Raw genomic sequence first — 16,824 nt, 5'->3', positions numbered from 1 at the left:
AAATTCTGCAACTGTGGCTGCAGGATGGAAGGTTGGAAATGTAGCTCTGCTATTTAAGCAAGGAGAGAGAGAGGAAAAAAAACTGGAAATAATAGATATGGCAGCCTGGGAAATTACTGCATCTATTACAAAGATAGTGATTACTAGGAATTCAGAAAATTAATCAGATTGGACATTGGATTTATGAGGGGGAAATTATATTTGACATTTTTTAGTACAGGCAGTAAGGGAACCAGTGGAAATGCTATATTTGGATTTTTAGCTTTCGATAAGGTCTAACACAGGAGGTTAGTGATCAGAATTAAAGTGCGTGGTGTTGAGGTGATATTCTAGCATGGATTAGGGATGGTTTGTTATGCAGAAAACAGAGAATAGGAACAAATGGGTCGATTTCAGGTTTGCAGGCCGTGGCTAGCGTACTACATAAATGTCAATGCTTGGGTCCAATTTGTTCACAGCCTGTATCATTAATTTGAATGTGGGGATCAATTGTAATATTTCCTCATTTGTAGATAATGCAGAACTTCTCAAGAATATGAGTTGAGATGATGCAAAGAGGCTTCAAGAAGATTTAGATAGGCTGAGTGAGTGAACAACAGAATGGCAGATGGAATAATTTGAATAAGTATGAGGTTATCTAGTTTAATAGGAGTACCAAAGATGCAGAGTATTTCTTAAATCCTGAGAGATTGCTAAGTGTTTATATCCAAGGGACATGGATATTCTTGTTCATAAGGCACTGAAAGCTAGCAATTTAAAGGAAAATGGTACGTTAACCTTTATGCAAAGAGAATTTGAATAAAAGAACAAAGATTTTTCTTCATTCGTTTAGAATACTAGAGTACGGTGTGCAGATCTGGTCACCTTGTCTAAGGAAGGATATACTTGTCTTGAGGGAGTGCAGTACGGGTTTGTCAGACTGATTCCTGGGATGGTGAAACTGTCCAATGATGAGACACTGGGGAGACTGGGATTGTATTCTCCAGAGTTTAGGAGAATGGGAGGCAATCTCTGTAACTTACAAAATAATTAAAGGAATGTACAGAGTAGACGTGGAATAGATATTTCCCAAGGCTGTGTAGTCCAGAATCGGGGATCATAGTCTTCGAATAAAAGGGAAGCCATTTAAGACTTGGAGGAAGGAGGATGTGCTAGAAATTTTGAAAAACATGAGGATAGATAAGTTCCCTGGGCCAGATGGGATATACACAAGGATAATGCGGGAAGTGAGGGAAGAGATTGGTGGGCCTTTAGTGATGATCTTTGCGTCCACTGGAGTAGTATCAGATGATTGGAGGGTGGCAAATGTTATTCCTTTGTTCAAGAAAGGGAATAAGGACAATCCTGGGAATTACAGACCAGTCAGTCTTTCTTCTGTGGTGGGCAAATTATTGGAGAGGATTCTGAGAGATAGCATTTATGATTATTTCGAAAAGCATAGTTTGACTAGAAATAGTCGACATGGCTTTGTGAGGGGCAGGTCATGCTTCACAAGCCTATTGATTTCTTTGAGGATGTGACAAAACCCATTGATGAAGGTAGAGCAGTGGATGTGGTGTATATGGATTTTAGCAAGGCATTTTAATTCATAGAATCCTTACAGTGTGGAAACAGGCCCTTTGGCCCAACAAGTCCACACCGCCTCTCACAGCATCCCACCCAGACCCATCCCCCTATAACCCACTTCCTCTGCATATCCTTGAACACAACAAGCAATTTAGCATAGCACATCCACCTAATCTGCACATCTATGGACTGTGGGAGGAAACCGGAGCACCCGGAGGAAACCCATGCAGAAACTGGGAGAATGTGCAAACTCCACACAGACCGAGGGTGGAATTGAACCTGGGCCCTTGACACCGTGAGGCAGCAGTGCTACCCACTGAGCCACCGTGCCGCCCCGTTATCCAGATGTTTTTCATTAAGTACAACGTGACTTGCAGATTGCCAAAAGGCTTTCATGCAGAACTCCTTGGTGAAGCTCCAATGAGTTTTATCTAGGTATGAGAGGCCCATAAGTAGTAGGAACAGGAGTAGGCCCCTCGAATCTGCTTTGCCATTCAATAGAATGAGGGTCAGTTCTGCAATTGCCTTCCACCTGAACCAGGTTACTTTATTGTTTAAGATGATGTAAAGGGGAGGTGATGACATTGTGGTCATTGATAAGGTTCCCCATGGTAGGCTCATTCAAAAAGTAAGGAGGCATGGGATTCAGGGAAATTTGGCTGCCTGGATACAGATGTAGATGGAAAACATTCAGCCTGGAGCTCAGTGACCAGTGGTGTTCTGCAGAGATCTGTTCTGGAACCTCTGCTCTTTGCTCTTTGTGATCTTTAAAAATGACTTGGAAGGGTGGGCTAATAAGTTTGCCAATGACACGGAGGTTGGTGGAGTTGTGGATAGTGTGGAGGGCTGTTGTAGGTTGCAACAGGACATTGACAGGATGCAGAGCTGGGCAAATGAAAAAGTGGCAGATGGAATTCAATCCAGAAAAGTGTGAAGTCATTCATTTTGGAAGGTCGAATTTGAATGCAGATTACAGGGTGAATGGCAGGATTGTTGGCAGTGTGGAGGAACAGAGGGATCTTGGGGTCCACGTCCATAGATCCCTCAAAGTTGCCACCCAAGTTGATAGGGTTGTTAAGAAGGTGTATGGCGTTGGCTTTCATTGGCAGGGAATTGAGTTGAAGAGCCGCGAGGTTATGCTACAGCTCTATAAAACCCTGGTTAGACCACACTTGGAATATTGTGTTCAGTTCTGGTCGCCTCATTATCGGAAGGATGTGGAAGCTTTACAGAGGGTGCGGAGGAGATTTACCAGGATGCTGCCTGGACTGGAGGAAAGGTCTTATGAGGAAAGGTTGAGGGAGCTATGGCTTTTTTCATTGGAGTGAAGAAGGATGAGAGATGACTTGATAGAGGTGTACAAGATGATGAGAGGCATAGATGTTTTTTCCCAGGGCGGAAATGACTATCACGAGGGGACGTAATTTTAAGGTGATTGGAGGAAGGTATAGCGAGATGTCAGAGGTAGGTTTTTTACATAGAGAGTGGTGAGTGCATGGAATGCACTGCCAGTGGTGGTAGTAGAGTTAGATACATTAGGGGCATTTAAGCGACTCTTGGAATAGGCAAATGGATGATAGTAACATGAAGGATATGCAGGTTAGTTTGATCTGAGAGTAGGATAATAGGTCAGCGCAACATTGTGGGTCAAAGAGCCTGTACTGTGCTGTACTGTTCTATGTTCTATGAAACTTCTTCATTCAGAGGGTGGTGAATCTTTGGAATTGTCTGCCCCTGGGGCTGTGGAAACCCAGTCATTGAGTAAGTTCAAAACAGAGTCATACAGCACAGAAATAGACCCTTCAGTCCAACTCATTCATGCTGATCAAATTTCCCAAACTAAACTAGTCCAATTTGCCTGCATTTGGCCCATGTCCCTTTCAAACCTTTCCTATTCATGTACCAGCCCAAATATCTTTTAAATGTTGTAACTGTATGTGTGACTATCACTTCCTCTGGCAGTTAATGCCACATACGAGCTACACTCTGTGTGAAAAAAATTGCCCCTCAGGTCCCTTATAAATCTTTCTCCTCTCACCTTAAAAATATACCCCCCTAATTTTGAACTCCCACACCCTAGGTAAAAGACCCTTGCTATTCAACCTGTCAATGCCCCTCATGATTTTATAAACTTCTATATGGTCACTGCTCAACCTCCGATACTCCAGGGAATATAGTCCCAGCCTATCCAGCCTCTTCTTATAGCTTAAACCCTCCACCAGGCAATATCTTGTAAATCTTTTTCGAATCCTCTCCAATTTAATAATATCTTTCCTGTATCAGGGTGACCAGAATTGTACACAGTACTCCAAAAGTGGCTTCACCAATGACCTGTACAACTGCAACATAATGTCCCAACTCTAAAACTGAATGGTTTGAGCAATGCAGGCAAATGTGCTAAACACTTTCCTATCTAATGACATAAAGGGATATGGGGATAGCACAGAACTATGGCGTTGAGGTAGATGACTACCCATCATCTAGACTAGCAGAATAGATTCTTCAGGCTTTCATCAGTTCATAGCTGTCACCGACGGTTAGAAATTTTGATCTTTTATACGCACTTGACAACATGACGTAGACTGATAGTTGAGTGCTTTATTATGAGATGCTGGCTTTGGTACAGAATTAAACTGAGATCCTATCTGCCTATTTGTGGTTAGACTATAGAGGATCAAAAGACCTTATTCCAGGATAGCTGTCTTGCTACCACCACTCAAAGTTTGCTGGTTTTGCATTGATTGTTGCTCCTGACCCTGAGCACAGACCCCGCTAACACAGAATTTGAACTTGGTATGGTTTTTAAAACGGCAGGAATAACCACACCTTGAGGTAATAAGATTGCATGTCTGAAAAGACTAGTGAAAAGTAAATAATGACCATCCACTTCTTGTTAGCCAGAAGAGTACTTGAAAGTGAGTTGAGTCTAAACTACGCTGCAGAAACAATATTTCTGTGATTGGAAAATCTATGGATCTAATTCCCTGGGAGATTTGGAAGCATAGAAGATTGATTTAAGTGAACGTCAAATAAATATCTTTCTGACAACACTTTGGGGTGTAGCATTGAACAATTGAAAGCTTGGTGTAAGTCTTGGGGATATGGGGTGTATTTGTGATTATCACTGTACTAGTCACCCAGAGGCCCAGGATAATGCTCCTTGAGACAAATTCCACCGCAACAACTGGGGGAATTCAAATTAAATGAATAAATGCAGTCTCCATAATGATGACCACTACAACTGTCATTGATGTATTTAAAAAAAAAAACACCCATCTGGATCATTTAATGTCCTTTAGAGAAGGAAGTCTGCCATCCTTACCTGGTCTGGTCTACATGTGACTCCAAATCCGCAGTAATTGGGTTGACTCTTAACTACTTTTTGGAATTGCCTAGTATGCCACTTAGTTCAAGGATAATGGAAGAAAGGGCAATAAATGCAGTCTTTGCCAGCAATGCGCACATCAAATGAAACACTAAAAAGCTGTGTTGTACTTCGGAGGAACAGATGACTGACTGCAAAATTTCTCCAATATTGGAGCTTTCTTGCTTCCTAAATGATTACTGTGTTTGGTGCACTGTATTTTCTTTTTTATTCTGTAACCACCTGGACTTTGGAAGATGGTCTAGATGGACCTTGGTGTTTTTCAGCTTTAAATTCCCATATTTCTCTCTCAACAAATATTGTCAACTGCAGATAAAATCTCATATTTCTAACTGTAGATGATTGCCATTAACTGGTGAAAGCTGAGCTAGGAACCTACGTGTAGGAATAGGGCATCCAGCCCTTAAGATTAAGAGATCATTAAACTGATTTAAGGGATCTTGCATTCCAAATGATAGCTCTATTTGCTGACAGCACTTCAAAACAATCCAGTCTGTGGAAATCACTTCATTGGCATATTTAAAAAAAATTAGGAACTGCTTTCTTAAACCTACACCTTTTCTTCAGTTTTTGTCCTAATACATTCAGACGTATGAAAGTAATAGTCATTAGCTAATTGTACAAGAGCACAAGATTTCCAGGGCAAAATTTATGCCATTAATTCTTCCCAAATTGAACTTTAAAGCCACATAATTAAAATTGAAGTAAATGAGGGAGATAAACACCTGAAATTTGAAAGTTAACCTGTGTATTACAATTGCATTCTCTCTTTATTACTGATCATATAAATGTTAATTTGGTTTGTTTTAATTGAACTATTATTTGTTCACATTAGATAGTTCCTTGAATGGAGAGCTTCAGGGTAGTCAGCTATTGATCAGTTCTGTCATCCAAAACACTGTTGGGGGCGAAGAAACCTCTGAGCTCATCCTGCCCCAGGAAGATACCTATGATTTCTACCAACATCCAAACATCCAGGAAGCTAAAAAGTGCCAGCCCATCCTGAGAAGCTTCACCCAAAAGGTGAAAGAATTACTACTGGACTGGCCTGATCATCCAGCTCTGCTGCAGGTGAGGAGAATCTAGTTGCTGCATTCTGCACCTTTTCACACCGTTAAACATAATCCTTTTCATTTTGTTGGTGTGTTTCAGCATAAGATTCTGCCTTCAGTTTTTGTGTTAAGGTGACAACTCTGTGTCCCCATTTGCTTTTCTGTCACTAGTGGATCAGTCTCTTAAGGTTTGAAACTTGTAAAAGTTGATATTCTTAGAGACTGGTTCTGCACATGCAGGGACCACAGAAGCTTGGCATGTAGATACAATAAGCAATGAGAAAGTCATTTGGTGCAGGGAGATTTGAAGACGAGTAGAAGTTGCTACAATTGTGCAGGGCTATGGTCAAATCACACCTGGAAAGCTAGGTGGAACAATAGTTTCTGTATTTAAGGAATGGTATACTTGTATTGGAGGCAGTGTAGCAAAGGTTCAGAGGACTGATCTCTGGGCTGACAGGGTTGGCTTATAATGAGAGGCTGAGTAAATTGGGCCCAGATTCTCTAGTTTTTAGATGAATGAAAGGACATCTCATTGCAATGTACAAAATTCTGATCTCTTTATATAGTAAACACTGAGATTGTTTCTGTTGGATGGAGAATTTAAAACTGCTTAGGACAGCAACCTTAGGATAGGTGACTGATCATTTTAGAACTGAGATGACGGATTGTGAATCTTTGGAATTGTCTACTTCAAATAATTGGTACATTCCATTGTTGAACACATTTAAGGCTGGTTTAGACAATTTTTTTCGTCTTGAGGAATACAGAAAGCAGATGGGAAAGTGGAGTTGAAGCTCGAGATCAGCTATGATTGTGCTGAAAGGCAGAGTAGGCTCGGTGAACCATTTGGTCTACCCCTGCTCCTATCTCAGGATTTTCCAATAACGTTGTTGGCATTCCAAAATCAGGTACAGGGTCGCTGCAGAATAGAAGCTCTTTTTCTGTTGCACACCTGGTTTGAGGAAAGCACTTGTGAGTATGAGCATTTACTGTCATTATTGTCTCTCAGTGCTAACATATTGTTAGAAATCTTGCGCCATAGTCTTGCTGAACAACAGCTATGTATTTAAAATGTAAATAGTTAAGTGCTTATAAGTATTAAATAATTAACAGTCAAATACATTGATCATTACATTTGGCACAAAGAGACATACCTCAGCACTCTGGACTACACTGGTTTCTGAATTTTTCTGATCAGCTGCAAAAGATTATTTTTAAACCAAGGCTTGATAGATAAGGGCATGTGAGAAAGAGAAATGAGCTATAATAATTGTAGTGGAAAGGCTGTAGCACTACAGTATTGCTAATTTAAGACAAAAATGCGAAATATATTCACTATATATAATACGCTAACATCTGCAGACAATATGTAAATTCAGATTGAACTGCTTAAGTATAATTTCAGACTAGGTTTGATACTTACCTAGATCTGGTGTATATTTATAGCAGTTACTGCTGTCTTACATTATTTTGCTCTGATGCTTTATGACAGATTTGTTAGAAGTATTTTAGCCTCAATTTGGCAGCAAGATGCATGTCTGAAATTTACAATATGCCAACATTTCTTTATGAAATCGCCTGGCACATTTTTGATGTGAAGTTCAAGACAGGCTGATTTTTGTTTTACAGCTGTTGGTTGTAATGGACAGAATTAGAAGCTTTCCTGTTTCTAGTGCTCTGGCGAAATTCTTAAACGGCATGGAGATCCTCTTGTGCAAATCCCAGGTGAGCCATTCTTCCCCTCCCATTGTCCTACTCTCTCAAATTGACAAAATTTACATTCCAGTGTTCATTCATCACTAGCCTTGTTCGGAAATTCCCTAATCATTTTTGTTTTGTAGGACTGGGAAGCAACTGCTAGTCGATCGGTGTCCTTAAGGCAGCACCTTGATGCTGTCAGCCAACTGATCATCCAATGGCGCAAACTGGAGCTGAAGTAAGAATCATTACTTAACTATGTTAGACATGTGGTGGTCGGTGGCTTCATTTCCACTTTTTCCTATGGCAGCAGATTCCTGGGAATTGAAATTGTTGCAAGTAAATCCTTTTGTATAAAAACTACCATCCCTCTCATGGGAACATTTGGAAGTAATCCAATCTAATTTATTTTATCAATATTGGCTTTTAAACTACAAATCAGTATTGTCAAACTGTATGATTAGATCAAGAAGAATGAATAATTGTCCTGCAAGATGTTGACGCAACACTCAAAAATTTGTTTCAGTAGGTTACCTGGGCTTTTTGTGCTGTTAGTTACAAAATGCTGTGGGGTGACCGAAATCTTGAATCAATGCAATCCTCGATGCTTACATTTTATTCTACCAGTTTTGCACCTTCTCTTCTAAAATTTTCAGGTATGCTGGGGCATGAGTCAAGTTGTCAGACATCTCTCCCTCTCCCTCTCCCTCTCCTTCTCCCTCTCACCACTCACACACACACACCCCTCTCTCACACTTGCATTGACCTTTGTCAACAAATCTAAAAGGAATACTGTGAGACGTTGTAAATGTATCACTCCCACCTCTCCAGCCCACTTGACCTTTGGACTGTTGAGTGGTCTCATTCACATCCAGAGAGCTTGTCTTATTGTGTCCTTGGCCGACATTCCCACTGCCTGTTTCCACAGAAGTCATGAGATAGCAGTCATGGACGTGAATCTTAGGTTATCTTCCAATTCTTTTAAAACCTTTTTTTTAAAAATTGTTTTCTGATTCTTACTACGTTACATATGAAGCAGAAGTTTGATCTTTGCTTCCCAGCCTTCTATAACTCATGACTTGTGTTTAATCTCCATCTGCAGTTGCTGGTCTAGTAGTCTTAACGTTGTGATGAAAAGGCACATGGAGAAATCAACCAAGCATTGGTTTTCGATCTACCAGTTAATTGAAAAATACCTTCAGGAACGTGTGGAAGAAAATCTGCAAGGTAGATCGGCATTGCAATTATTTTATTGATTACAGCAAAATTCTGAAGGCAGTTTATCCATGTAAAAACATTTCAGAACACCTCCAGTCTACACTGTTAAAGTTGAGCATTCAGGTCTGTCATATTTGATATTTGAAAATTCCATCACATAAGCATGGTGAATTTGATCAGGCAATTGTAATGAGTCATTTCACTGTTGAATTAAAGGAGTATCTTGGGTGCGATTGAACTGAACAAAATCAAAGCTAACTATTTCTAGTTCAGTGTTATCAAGATGTGGTGATCTTATTAAATCAAAGTCAGCATTTAATGCCGTTGAAGGTACTTCCACTGTGCTATTAGATCTTAAGTTCCAGGATTTTAAAGTAGCAATTTGTAAACAACAGTAATATATTTTCACGGTGGATAGTGTGTTTAGAGATGGTCGTTGTTCCCCATGTGGTTGTTGCACTTGTCCTTTGAGATAGTTGTGGCTCTGGTGGTGCTGCCTAAACAAAGGAAAATGAATGTGGTTATTGCAGGCCAGTCGTTTCAGTGCTTGCCAAGTTGCTGCAGTGCATCTTGTAGATGGTGAATGCACCTGCCATTGGATGCCAATAGTAGAGAGTGTGAAAGATTAAAGTGACAGATGAGGTACTAGGCCCAGGGTGGTATTGAGCTGTTAGTGTGCAGCTCCAACAGCATTATGACAGGCTTTGATTAGTTGGGAGGTGAGTAACAAAGAACAGTAAAGCACAGGAACAGACCCTTCGACCCACCAAGACTGTGCCAACACACAATGCCTTTTTAAACTAAAAAACCTGCTGCCTGTGTGGGGTCTGATTCCCTCTTTTCCCTGCCTATTCATGTACAGTCGGTTCTGATATAACGTGTGTTTCTTCAACACGAATTGAAGAATTTAGATTGCTATTTGTAGAACGCGACCTTTGTTTACCTGTATTGGCTAGAACGTGATTCCAGCCCCGTTAGTTTAAATGGCACGACTATTATATGACTTTCTTATAATACAAGATTGCACGAGAACGGAAGTATCACATTATATCAGAACCAACTGTATCTGTCAAGATGCCTCTTAAGTATTGCTATTGTATCCACCTCTACCACCACCTCTGGCAGCGTATTCCAGGTACTTATCACCCTCTGTGTAGCTTGCTGCAAACTCTTATCAGTCTCTGCCTTGCTGTTATAGCGGTAGCTTTTGCTGGAGCAGGGAAGATTCTGATAAATTGTGATTCTCTACAAGATTTTGTGATGCAGCGCTGTTAAACTCTTAAATAGCCTGCAACAAACACGTTTGTTCTAGGTATGACTCTATCCAATTTAAAGAGGTAATAGACAAATTTTAGGTTACAAATTTGTGTGTGTTTCTATTAGTTTGCCAACAGTAATTTGTTCTCATGCACATAGTAAAAAATACTGATGAAGCAAAGCTGCTGTTCATAATCTTCTGGTCATCACCCTTTTTATTTGTTTACCATATTCATTATCACACTCTTTGGCTTTTGCCTCATGAAAGCTTCTGTTCGTTAATCCCTCCTGCCTTCCACCTTTCATTGCAGACCTACCCTTTTTGTTCTTCTCTCCGTCTTCGACTCACTTTAAAACCTCTTAATTTTCTTTCTTCCTTCAGTTCTGACGAAAAGCCATTTGACCTGAAAGGTTAACTTTATTTCTGTCTACATGTGCTGCCTGATTTCTTGAGTATTTCTGGCGTATTCTGGTTTTATTTCTGAATTTTATTGTATTCTTTGTTGTGGGGCTGAAAGATGTTTGTTTAATAAACTTTGTGCTTTTATTAATCTGGACAGGGGTGGAACAGCAAATGAAGCTGCCAGAAGTGATCACCACACTGCAAACTTTTGTTGAAGGAGCTACCCTGGGAGAGTTTCATTTTCGCCTGTCCATGCTGTTAGCATTTCACTGTCACGTTATAGCAGTGCCAGAGCAGGAGGGAAAAGGTAATTCAAAATGTGTTGAATTACTTTGAAAATGTTTAAGAAGTTGGGTCTTAATGCTTTTTTCTCATACTTAAGAAGCAACGTGACCCAAAACATTAACTGATTTCTCTCCACAAAACCTGCTGAGCTTTTTCAGCAATTTCGATTTTTGTTTCTGATTTACAGCATCCGCAGTTCTTTTGGTTTTTAATTATCCTTGGATCCTTCCAAAGCCCATATATTTTGAGACAAGTAGCCACTGGATGTCTGGGTGAAATGGTATAGAAGTTTTCTATAAAATGAAATGATTTTAGTATGAATAGGATTTTATGATGAGTTTTAGTATAAAGTCAGTCGGAGGTCTCATTCAGTACTTCCGTGAAAGTGAGAGTGAAGTATGGAAATAATGGTAATTTTCCCACTGTGATTTGGCAGTTAAAGCATTTTGGCATGCCTACTACTTGAATATCCTAATTTTTTTGGTGAGAGAGCATTGAAAATGAACAGAAGCAATGCAAATGACGTTTTGTATGTTTTATGAGCCATTGTGAAGCAGTGTCCAACATTACGTTTGCAAATATTTCTTTCATTAAGGGTGGCTTTAGTTACAACCCAATATGGATAAAGTTGAGTGTTAACCAGAAAATTATTTGTCACAGATGACCTGTGCAGTTTACTCTGGAATTTGTACAACTACTACAATCAATTTTCAGAGAATGTTCGAGTTAAAATAACTGAGCTCCGTCATCCAATTGAGAAAGAATTGAAGGTAACAATGTAAAAATAGTGGTGCTCCAATGTGACTATTTCTTTAAGTGCTTATTTAAAGCAGATTGCATTTTGGCTCAGAGATATGTGCAATTGGAAAGTAACATGTTTGTAGTCTCCGACTGCATTGCTTTACAGTTTTATCCTCATTTAATGCCTAAAGTATATATTTTTGCCAGAGTTTTGAGAAACTACTCTCAATTTTTTCAGTTGATTGCCTTTTGTGTAGCAACAGTAGAAGAAATAGTGCTGATCAAATGCTGGTAATGACCAATAACCTGGTAGCAGGCAGTAGAATTATTGAGCTGGGATCCCATTTCTGTCTCTGCTTTCCCTTCAATCCTAGCTGGAAGGTGCATGACTTCAACCTGCATACCCTTGCCAACATGGTTCAGAATGAGAACTGAGTGAAGTTAAATTTGAACCTGTATCTGCCTCTCTCTAATGAGGAAATGTTGTGTTCAACTTTTCTCTATGCCTTTGGTGGGGTGCAGAGGTGTCCTGCTCAGTTACCAAAATGGTACTGATTGTATTTACAAAGTTGACAAATTATGTCAATGAATGAAGGTTAATTCATTGCATTGTATAGTGATTGGTGTTTTAGAGCGAATGTTACTTTTAAGTATCTTGTATATTTAACTTGCATTGCAGTGACAGTGATTTGTCATTAGGCATTTACATGCTTTTCAGATGACTCAAAATGCTAAAATGCTCCTACTCACTTCTCAGATGGTCTGCTGTCTAACTTGTGCAATTATTTTTTTTCCCCTTTTTTGTGTTCTAAGTATTGAATTGGTGGTTAAACTTACCCTCAGAATTCCTGTCGTAATTCAGATATGTCTGTCTACAGGACTTTGTTAAGATTAGTCGATGGAATGATGCCAGTTTCTGGTCCGTGAAGCAATCAGTAGAGAAAACACACAGGTAATGTGAAGATTTTTGCTTTATTTTTCATGGGACATAGGTGCTCCAAGCTGAATCAGTATATTTTGCTCATCCCTAATTGCACAGAGAGCATTTTCAGACTCAACCACTTTGGTCTGATTCAGGACCAGATGTCACGGATCAGATAAGGATGGCAGATTTCTTTTGCTGAAGGGCATTGGTAAACCCCAGGAAAGTATTGGTTCCTAACAAGTGTGGCACAATTCAACAGAAATCAAACCAGTTTAGAGGAATCATTTCTGCATGCCCCCATAAAAGTCCAGCAAAAACTGAATATTCAAACAGTTCTGAATACGAGGCTCGTGACAAAAAAGAGGTGATAAACTGACAATATAGCGGAAACCAGATTGCAGCTGAAATAGGTTGCAGATGTACAGGGTGTCCCTAATTTATGAATATCCAACTTATGAACAATCTCATATTTACAAACGCGATCCTATACAGGGATGTACTTTTAAAGGTCTGACATGTGAACGTTTCCCATACTTACAAATGGCTATTTTACATTGTCCTGCATTGTGGTCCAACTTGTGTACAAATCGACTCATGAATGGATTCCAGAACGAAACAGTGTTAGCAACCTGGGTTCTGCCTGTATGCACCATATTTTTGACATGCAGTGAACCTCCTGTATGTGATGGAACTGAAGTCTGTCTGGATTCAGTACATGTTCCTTCGATTTGGGGTTGTTTCTACCTGCGAGGCAGTTGTAGTCAGTTAAGCTCATACAGTTAGTCTATTATTACCATATACTCGCAGAACATCTAAAAAAGAAAAACCCTTAATTCTTCAATTTCACTTCCTCAGTAGACGAGTTGGTGGAAAAGATTTTATAAGGATGAAATACATCATGCAGCTCAGTTCCATCCTGTAAAATGCACATGACTATAGCGGCTCTTGGGACGCTGTGGTAGAGTCCCTACTTCTGGGCCAGAAAGTCCACCTTTTCAGGTCCTAGTGCATCGTAACCTGTCTGTACTGGCGAATTTCCTTTTAAAAAAGAAGCACGTTACCCATAATCATCACAGAGAGTGGACAGCTCCACAACCCAGGAGTGTGGCCATTGGAGGAAAATTAGAATTTGCATTGTTCCACAACATAATGTTATTAAATATGTCTTTTCTCCAGAAAACAGTGAGGGATGACCAAATGAAGATGAGTAAAGACAGGATAGGCACGGAAAAAAATGTTTCAGTACATAGGAGAATCCCAAACCATGAGCCATAAATATAGCACAAAAACAGAAATTGCTGGTAACACTCAGCAGGTCTCACAACATCAGTGAGAAGGAAAATAGCAGCAGAATGCTGAGTTTCACTGGCATTTTATGTTTCAGATCTCCAACACCCCCCATAGTTCTTTGTTTTATTTCAGGTCATAAATATAAGGTGGTCGTTTTGAAGTTTAGGAGAAACATTTATGTAAAGAGTGATTAGGGTTTTGCACTTGATACCAAAAGGAGTAGCTGAGGCAGACAGCATAGGTATGTTCAAAGGAAGGCTAAATTAACAGAAGGGATGCAGAGGGATTGTCATACTGAAGTTGGATACATGCAAAGCATAAACACTGATGTGGACCATTTGAACTCATTAGCCTGTTTCTGTGTTGTACATTCTATATAATCTTGACTGTAGATTTTTGGCATTCTGCACTGGTATCCAGCAACCACCACCATGACTGCTAAAGATATAAAGCCCCATTATGGTGCAGGGGAGCATACGTTTATTAGCACAGTTCTCTGCCTGAGTTTCCACTCTCCAGCAACGTGTTGTTTGAAGGCCCTGTCTGTACAGGGAGCGAGTCTTCAGAGAGTAAAGTTGATGTTGGTGTGAGCAGCACTGACTAGATACCTAGGTGCCTTCTCAGTTGGTGATTTGTGCAGTTCTTTCAGGTTGAATATAAAAATAAATGGCTGACTACTTCAAACAAATAGTTCCAGGCTGTTGAACATGAATGACAGAAGATTCACTGGAGAACAGTTTGTTGTAATATCAAACTTTGTGTGAAATTGCATTTATACAAATAATTTATACAAATTCAGGCACTCAATCCAATTTATCTAATTTTACTCCATACCCTTTGCTGTTTTTACGTTATTACATTAGATCGAAGTAAACTGTTATACTTTCAATTTTGATGCATAATCAATTTTGAGGAAGATTTATTGATTTTCTAAGTAGAAATGGGTAAAGCATCTCTTGATTTCACTTCTACATGCTCTAGCATAAATTATTAAAGATTCCTCTTGGTTTGGGATCCCCATCAAAGAAAGCCATCACATCCGTTAATTTTATTTGCCAACATTTTGGATGACCCTCAACCACTTAAACCTGAGGGAATTCAAGCCACATTTATACATCTATTCCCATAATGCAAACATTTAAGGCCTGATATTATGGTTCATCTTCAACAAAATTGTTTCATTGTAACTTATTTTGTGTATCCACAGAACGCTCTTTAAGTTCATGAAGAAGTTTGAAGCTGTGCTCAACAATCCATGTCGTCCTGCATTAACAGAAACGGGAAGTTCTGGAAGCTTGGATAATATTGACCAACAAAAACAAACCAGGCTGCAGAAGCTGAATTGTGTACTTAGAAAGTTCTCTCTAGAGAAGTGTCACGTAACACAGGTACACAGATGGAAGTTGTTGGAGTAGCTGTAATTGCACCATCCATTGATCAACAATTCAGTGAAAAGAAGCTATGACATAACTATTATTGAAAATGATCTTTTTGTTGAAACGACATGTGATTCAAGAAATTACAGCAACTGTCTGAGGTTTTCACTTTTTGATTTGCAGCAAATATAAACTTTCCATTTGAACTCTTTACCTTGCTTAAATTTCGATTTAAATACTTATAGAGTTCATACTATATGTTGCTTAACAAAATTACAAATCTGTTACTTCCGTGGTGCTTTTCGTTTGCTCCTTTCAATTATTCCATGGATTATCTTTAAGGAGATAGTCACGTTGAGTCCAAGTGACCAGTTTTTAAGAAGAGAAATTGATTCAGCAGTGGTGTGAAAGAATATTCTAATGCTATTGTGTAGTCTTGTCCCATTTGAAAGCTGTACACAGCTCAGTAAAATGCTATAAACATTTGATGAGCATTCCATGATGAGTTTTAAAAAGAAATACTGATTTTCTCCTCATCAGACTCATCCCTTTAGTGCATTTCAGAGGCCTCAGATCTTGCTACTGTATAGCCAGTTGCTGCCCACCTTGTTGCTAGTCCATTGTTAATTTCTCCCCCTCAATGTGTTGAAGAGAACAGGTTTTCTGTTGGGAATTGAGGTTGTGAACATAAGTCTTGCTGCACATACCATTTGTCCGAGATGATATTCGTGACCTTCAAGTATAATAAATGCCTGTGGCGTATCTGTAGCTCCCCAGTCCTATTCCATATGAGAATAATTTCTTTCATGCCAGTAGGTTCCATCTGAGTTTTATGCCTGCCTTTGCTACCTGAAAATTTGTGGCAATGCTATTGCCTACTTATTCTTTCACTCTGCAAAGACATTGGCTTTCCTTTTTTTTTTAAAGAAAATATTAAAGTGTTTGTAAGTTTGTTGGTTTGCAGCGGCACATAAGAATTTGAATGACTGGAACTTTGGTGCACAGCATGAGTCACTTTCAAAATAAGATCACCTTGCTATTAAAGCAGTGAGTGTGTAGTATTTACATTTGGTCATTGTTTGGAATTCCGAAGCTGGATTTTGAAATGCTCTTTAATGGCCCTTCTTATTACCAACACAGCTACAATTAAACTTGTCTGTGCGACCTCGGTGTTGTTGCATGTGTAACAGGGTTTTTTTTCCCCTCTTCTGGGGACAGAGGTGAGCAACAGTCCAGTTCTTTATTCAGTCTATGCATTATTGAAATTTGTACAGTAAACTGTCGTAATTTTTAACCATCAAATGCCATTGCAGGTGTTTTCTCCTGACATTGGAAAAGATGATGCCTCGGGCGAAGGGAGTTCTCTTCAGCGCCGACTCCCAGCACTTAGTAAGCGGATGAGGAAAATGTGTCTGAAGCTTATGACGACAAATTCTCTTCCCAGTTTTGTGGAAAACCTGGATCAATTTACAGGTATCAAAGGCCATGAAGATAGGATTCCCTGTTGATGCATTTAGTTAACATGAATTCACTGTGGTCTGAATATAGTTCTAATGCAAACACACAATAATAAAAAGAAACAAATGTTCAGTTGGTGAAAGAGATAACAAGATGTAGAGCTGGAT

General features: G+C 39.4%; 1 protein-coding gene and 1 long non-coding RNA gene across 3 annotated transcripts in view; one reads left to right on the top strand and one right to left on the bottom strand.

Moving 5' to 3' along the window:
- The window catches only part of mdn1 (midasin AAA ATPase 1), a 184,099-nt gene that overhangs the window by 126,029 nt on the left and 41,246 nt on the right, over window positions 1–16,824 (top strand). Inside the window, exons 66-74 of the mRNA XM_048597433.1 lie at window positions 5,787–6,022; window positions 7,636–7,731; window positions 7,848–7,942; window positions 8,807–8,931; window positions 10,740–10,889; window positions 11,528–11,637; window positions 12,487–12,560; window positions 15,031–15,211; window positions 16,513–16,672. Coding sequence (XP_048453390.1) covers window positions 5,787–6,022; window positions 7,636–7,731; window positions 7,848–7,942; window positions 8,807–8,931; window positions 10,740–10,889; window positions 11,528–11,637; window positions 12,487–12,560; window positions 15,031–15,211; window positions 16,513–16,672 — 1,227 coding nt within the window. The remainder of the gene's footprint in view (window positions 1–5,786; window positions 6,023–7,635; window positions 7,732–7,847; window positions 7,943–8,806; window positions 8,932–10,739; window positions 10,890–11,527; window positions 11,638–12,486; window positions 12,561–15,030; window positions 15,212–16,512; window positions 16,673–16,824) is intronic.
- The window catches only part of LOC125483199, a 53,739-nt gene continuing 45,851 nt past the window's right edge, over window positions 8,937–16,824 (bottom strand). For both annotated transcript variants that reach the window (XR_007262158.1, XR_007262157.1), the window contains one exon: window positions 8,937–9,419. This is a non-coding gene — a long non-coding RNA (uncharacterized LOC125483199). The remainder of the gene's footprint in view (window positions 9,420–16,824) is intronic.

The sequence above is a fragment of the Rhincodon typus genome, chromosome 5 (genome assembly GCF_021869965.1).
Source record: "Rhincodon typus isolate 14 chromosome 5, sRhiTyp1.1, whole genome shotgun sequence".
Classification (NCBI taxonomy): domain Eukaryota; kingdom Metazoa; phylum Chordata; class Chondrichthyes; order Orectolobiformes; family Rhincodontidae; genus Rhincodon; species Rhincodon typus.
Note: the sequence above shows the minus strand (reverse complement) of the source record. Positions and strands in the feature narration are given on the sequence as shown.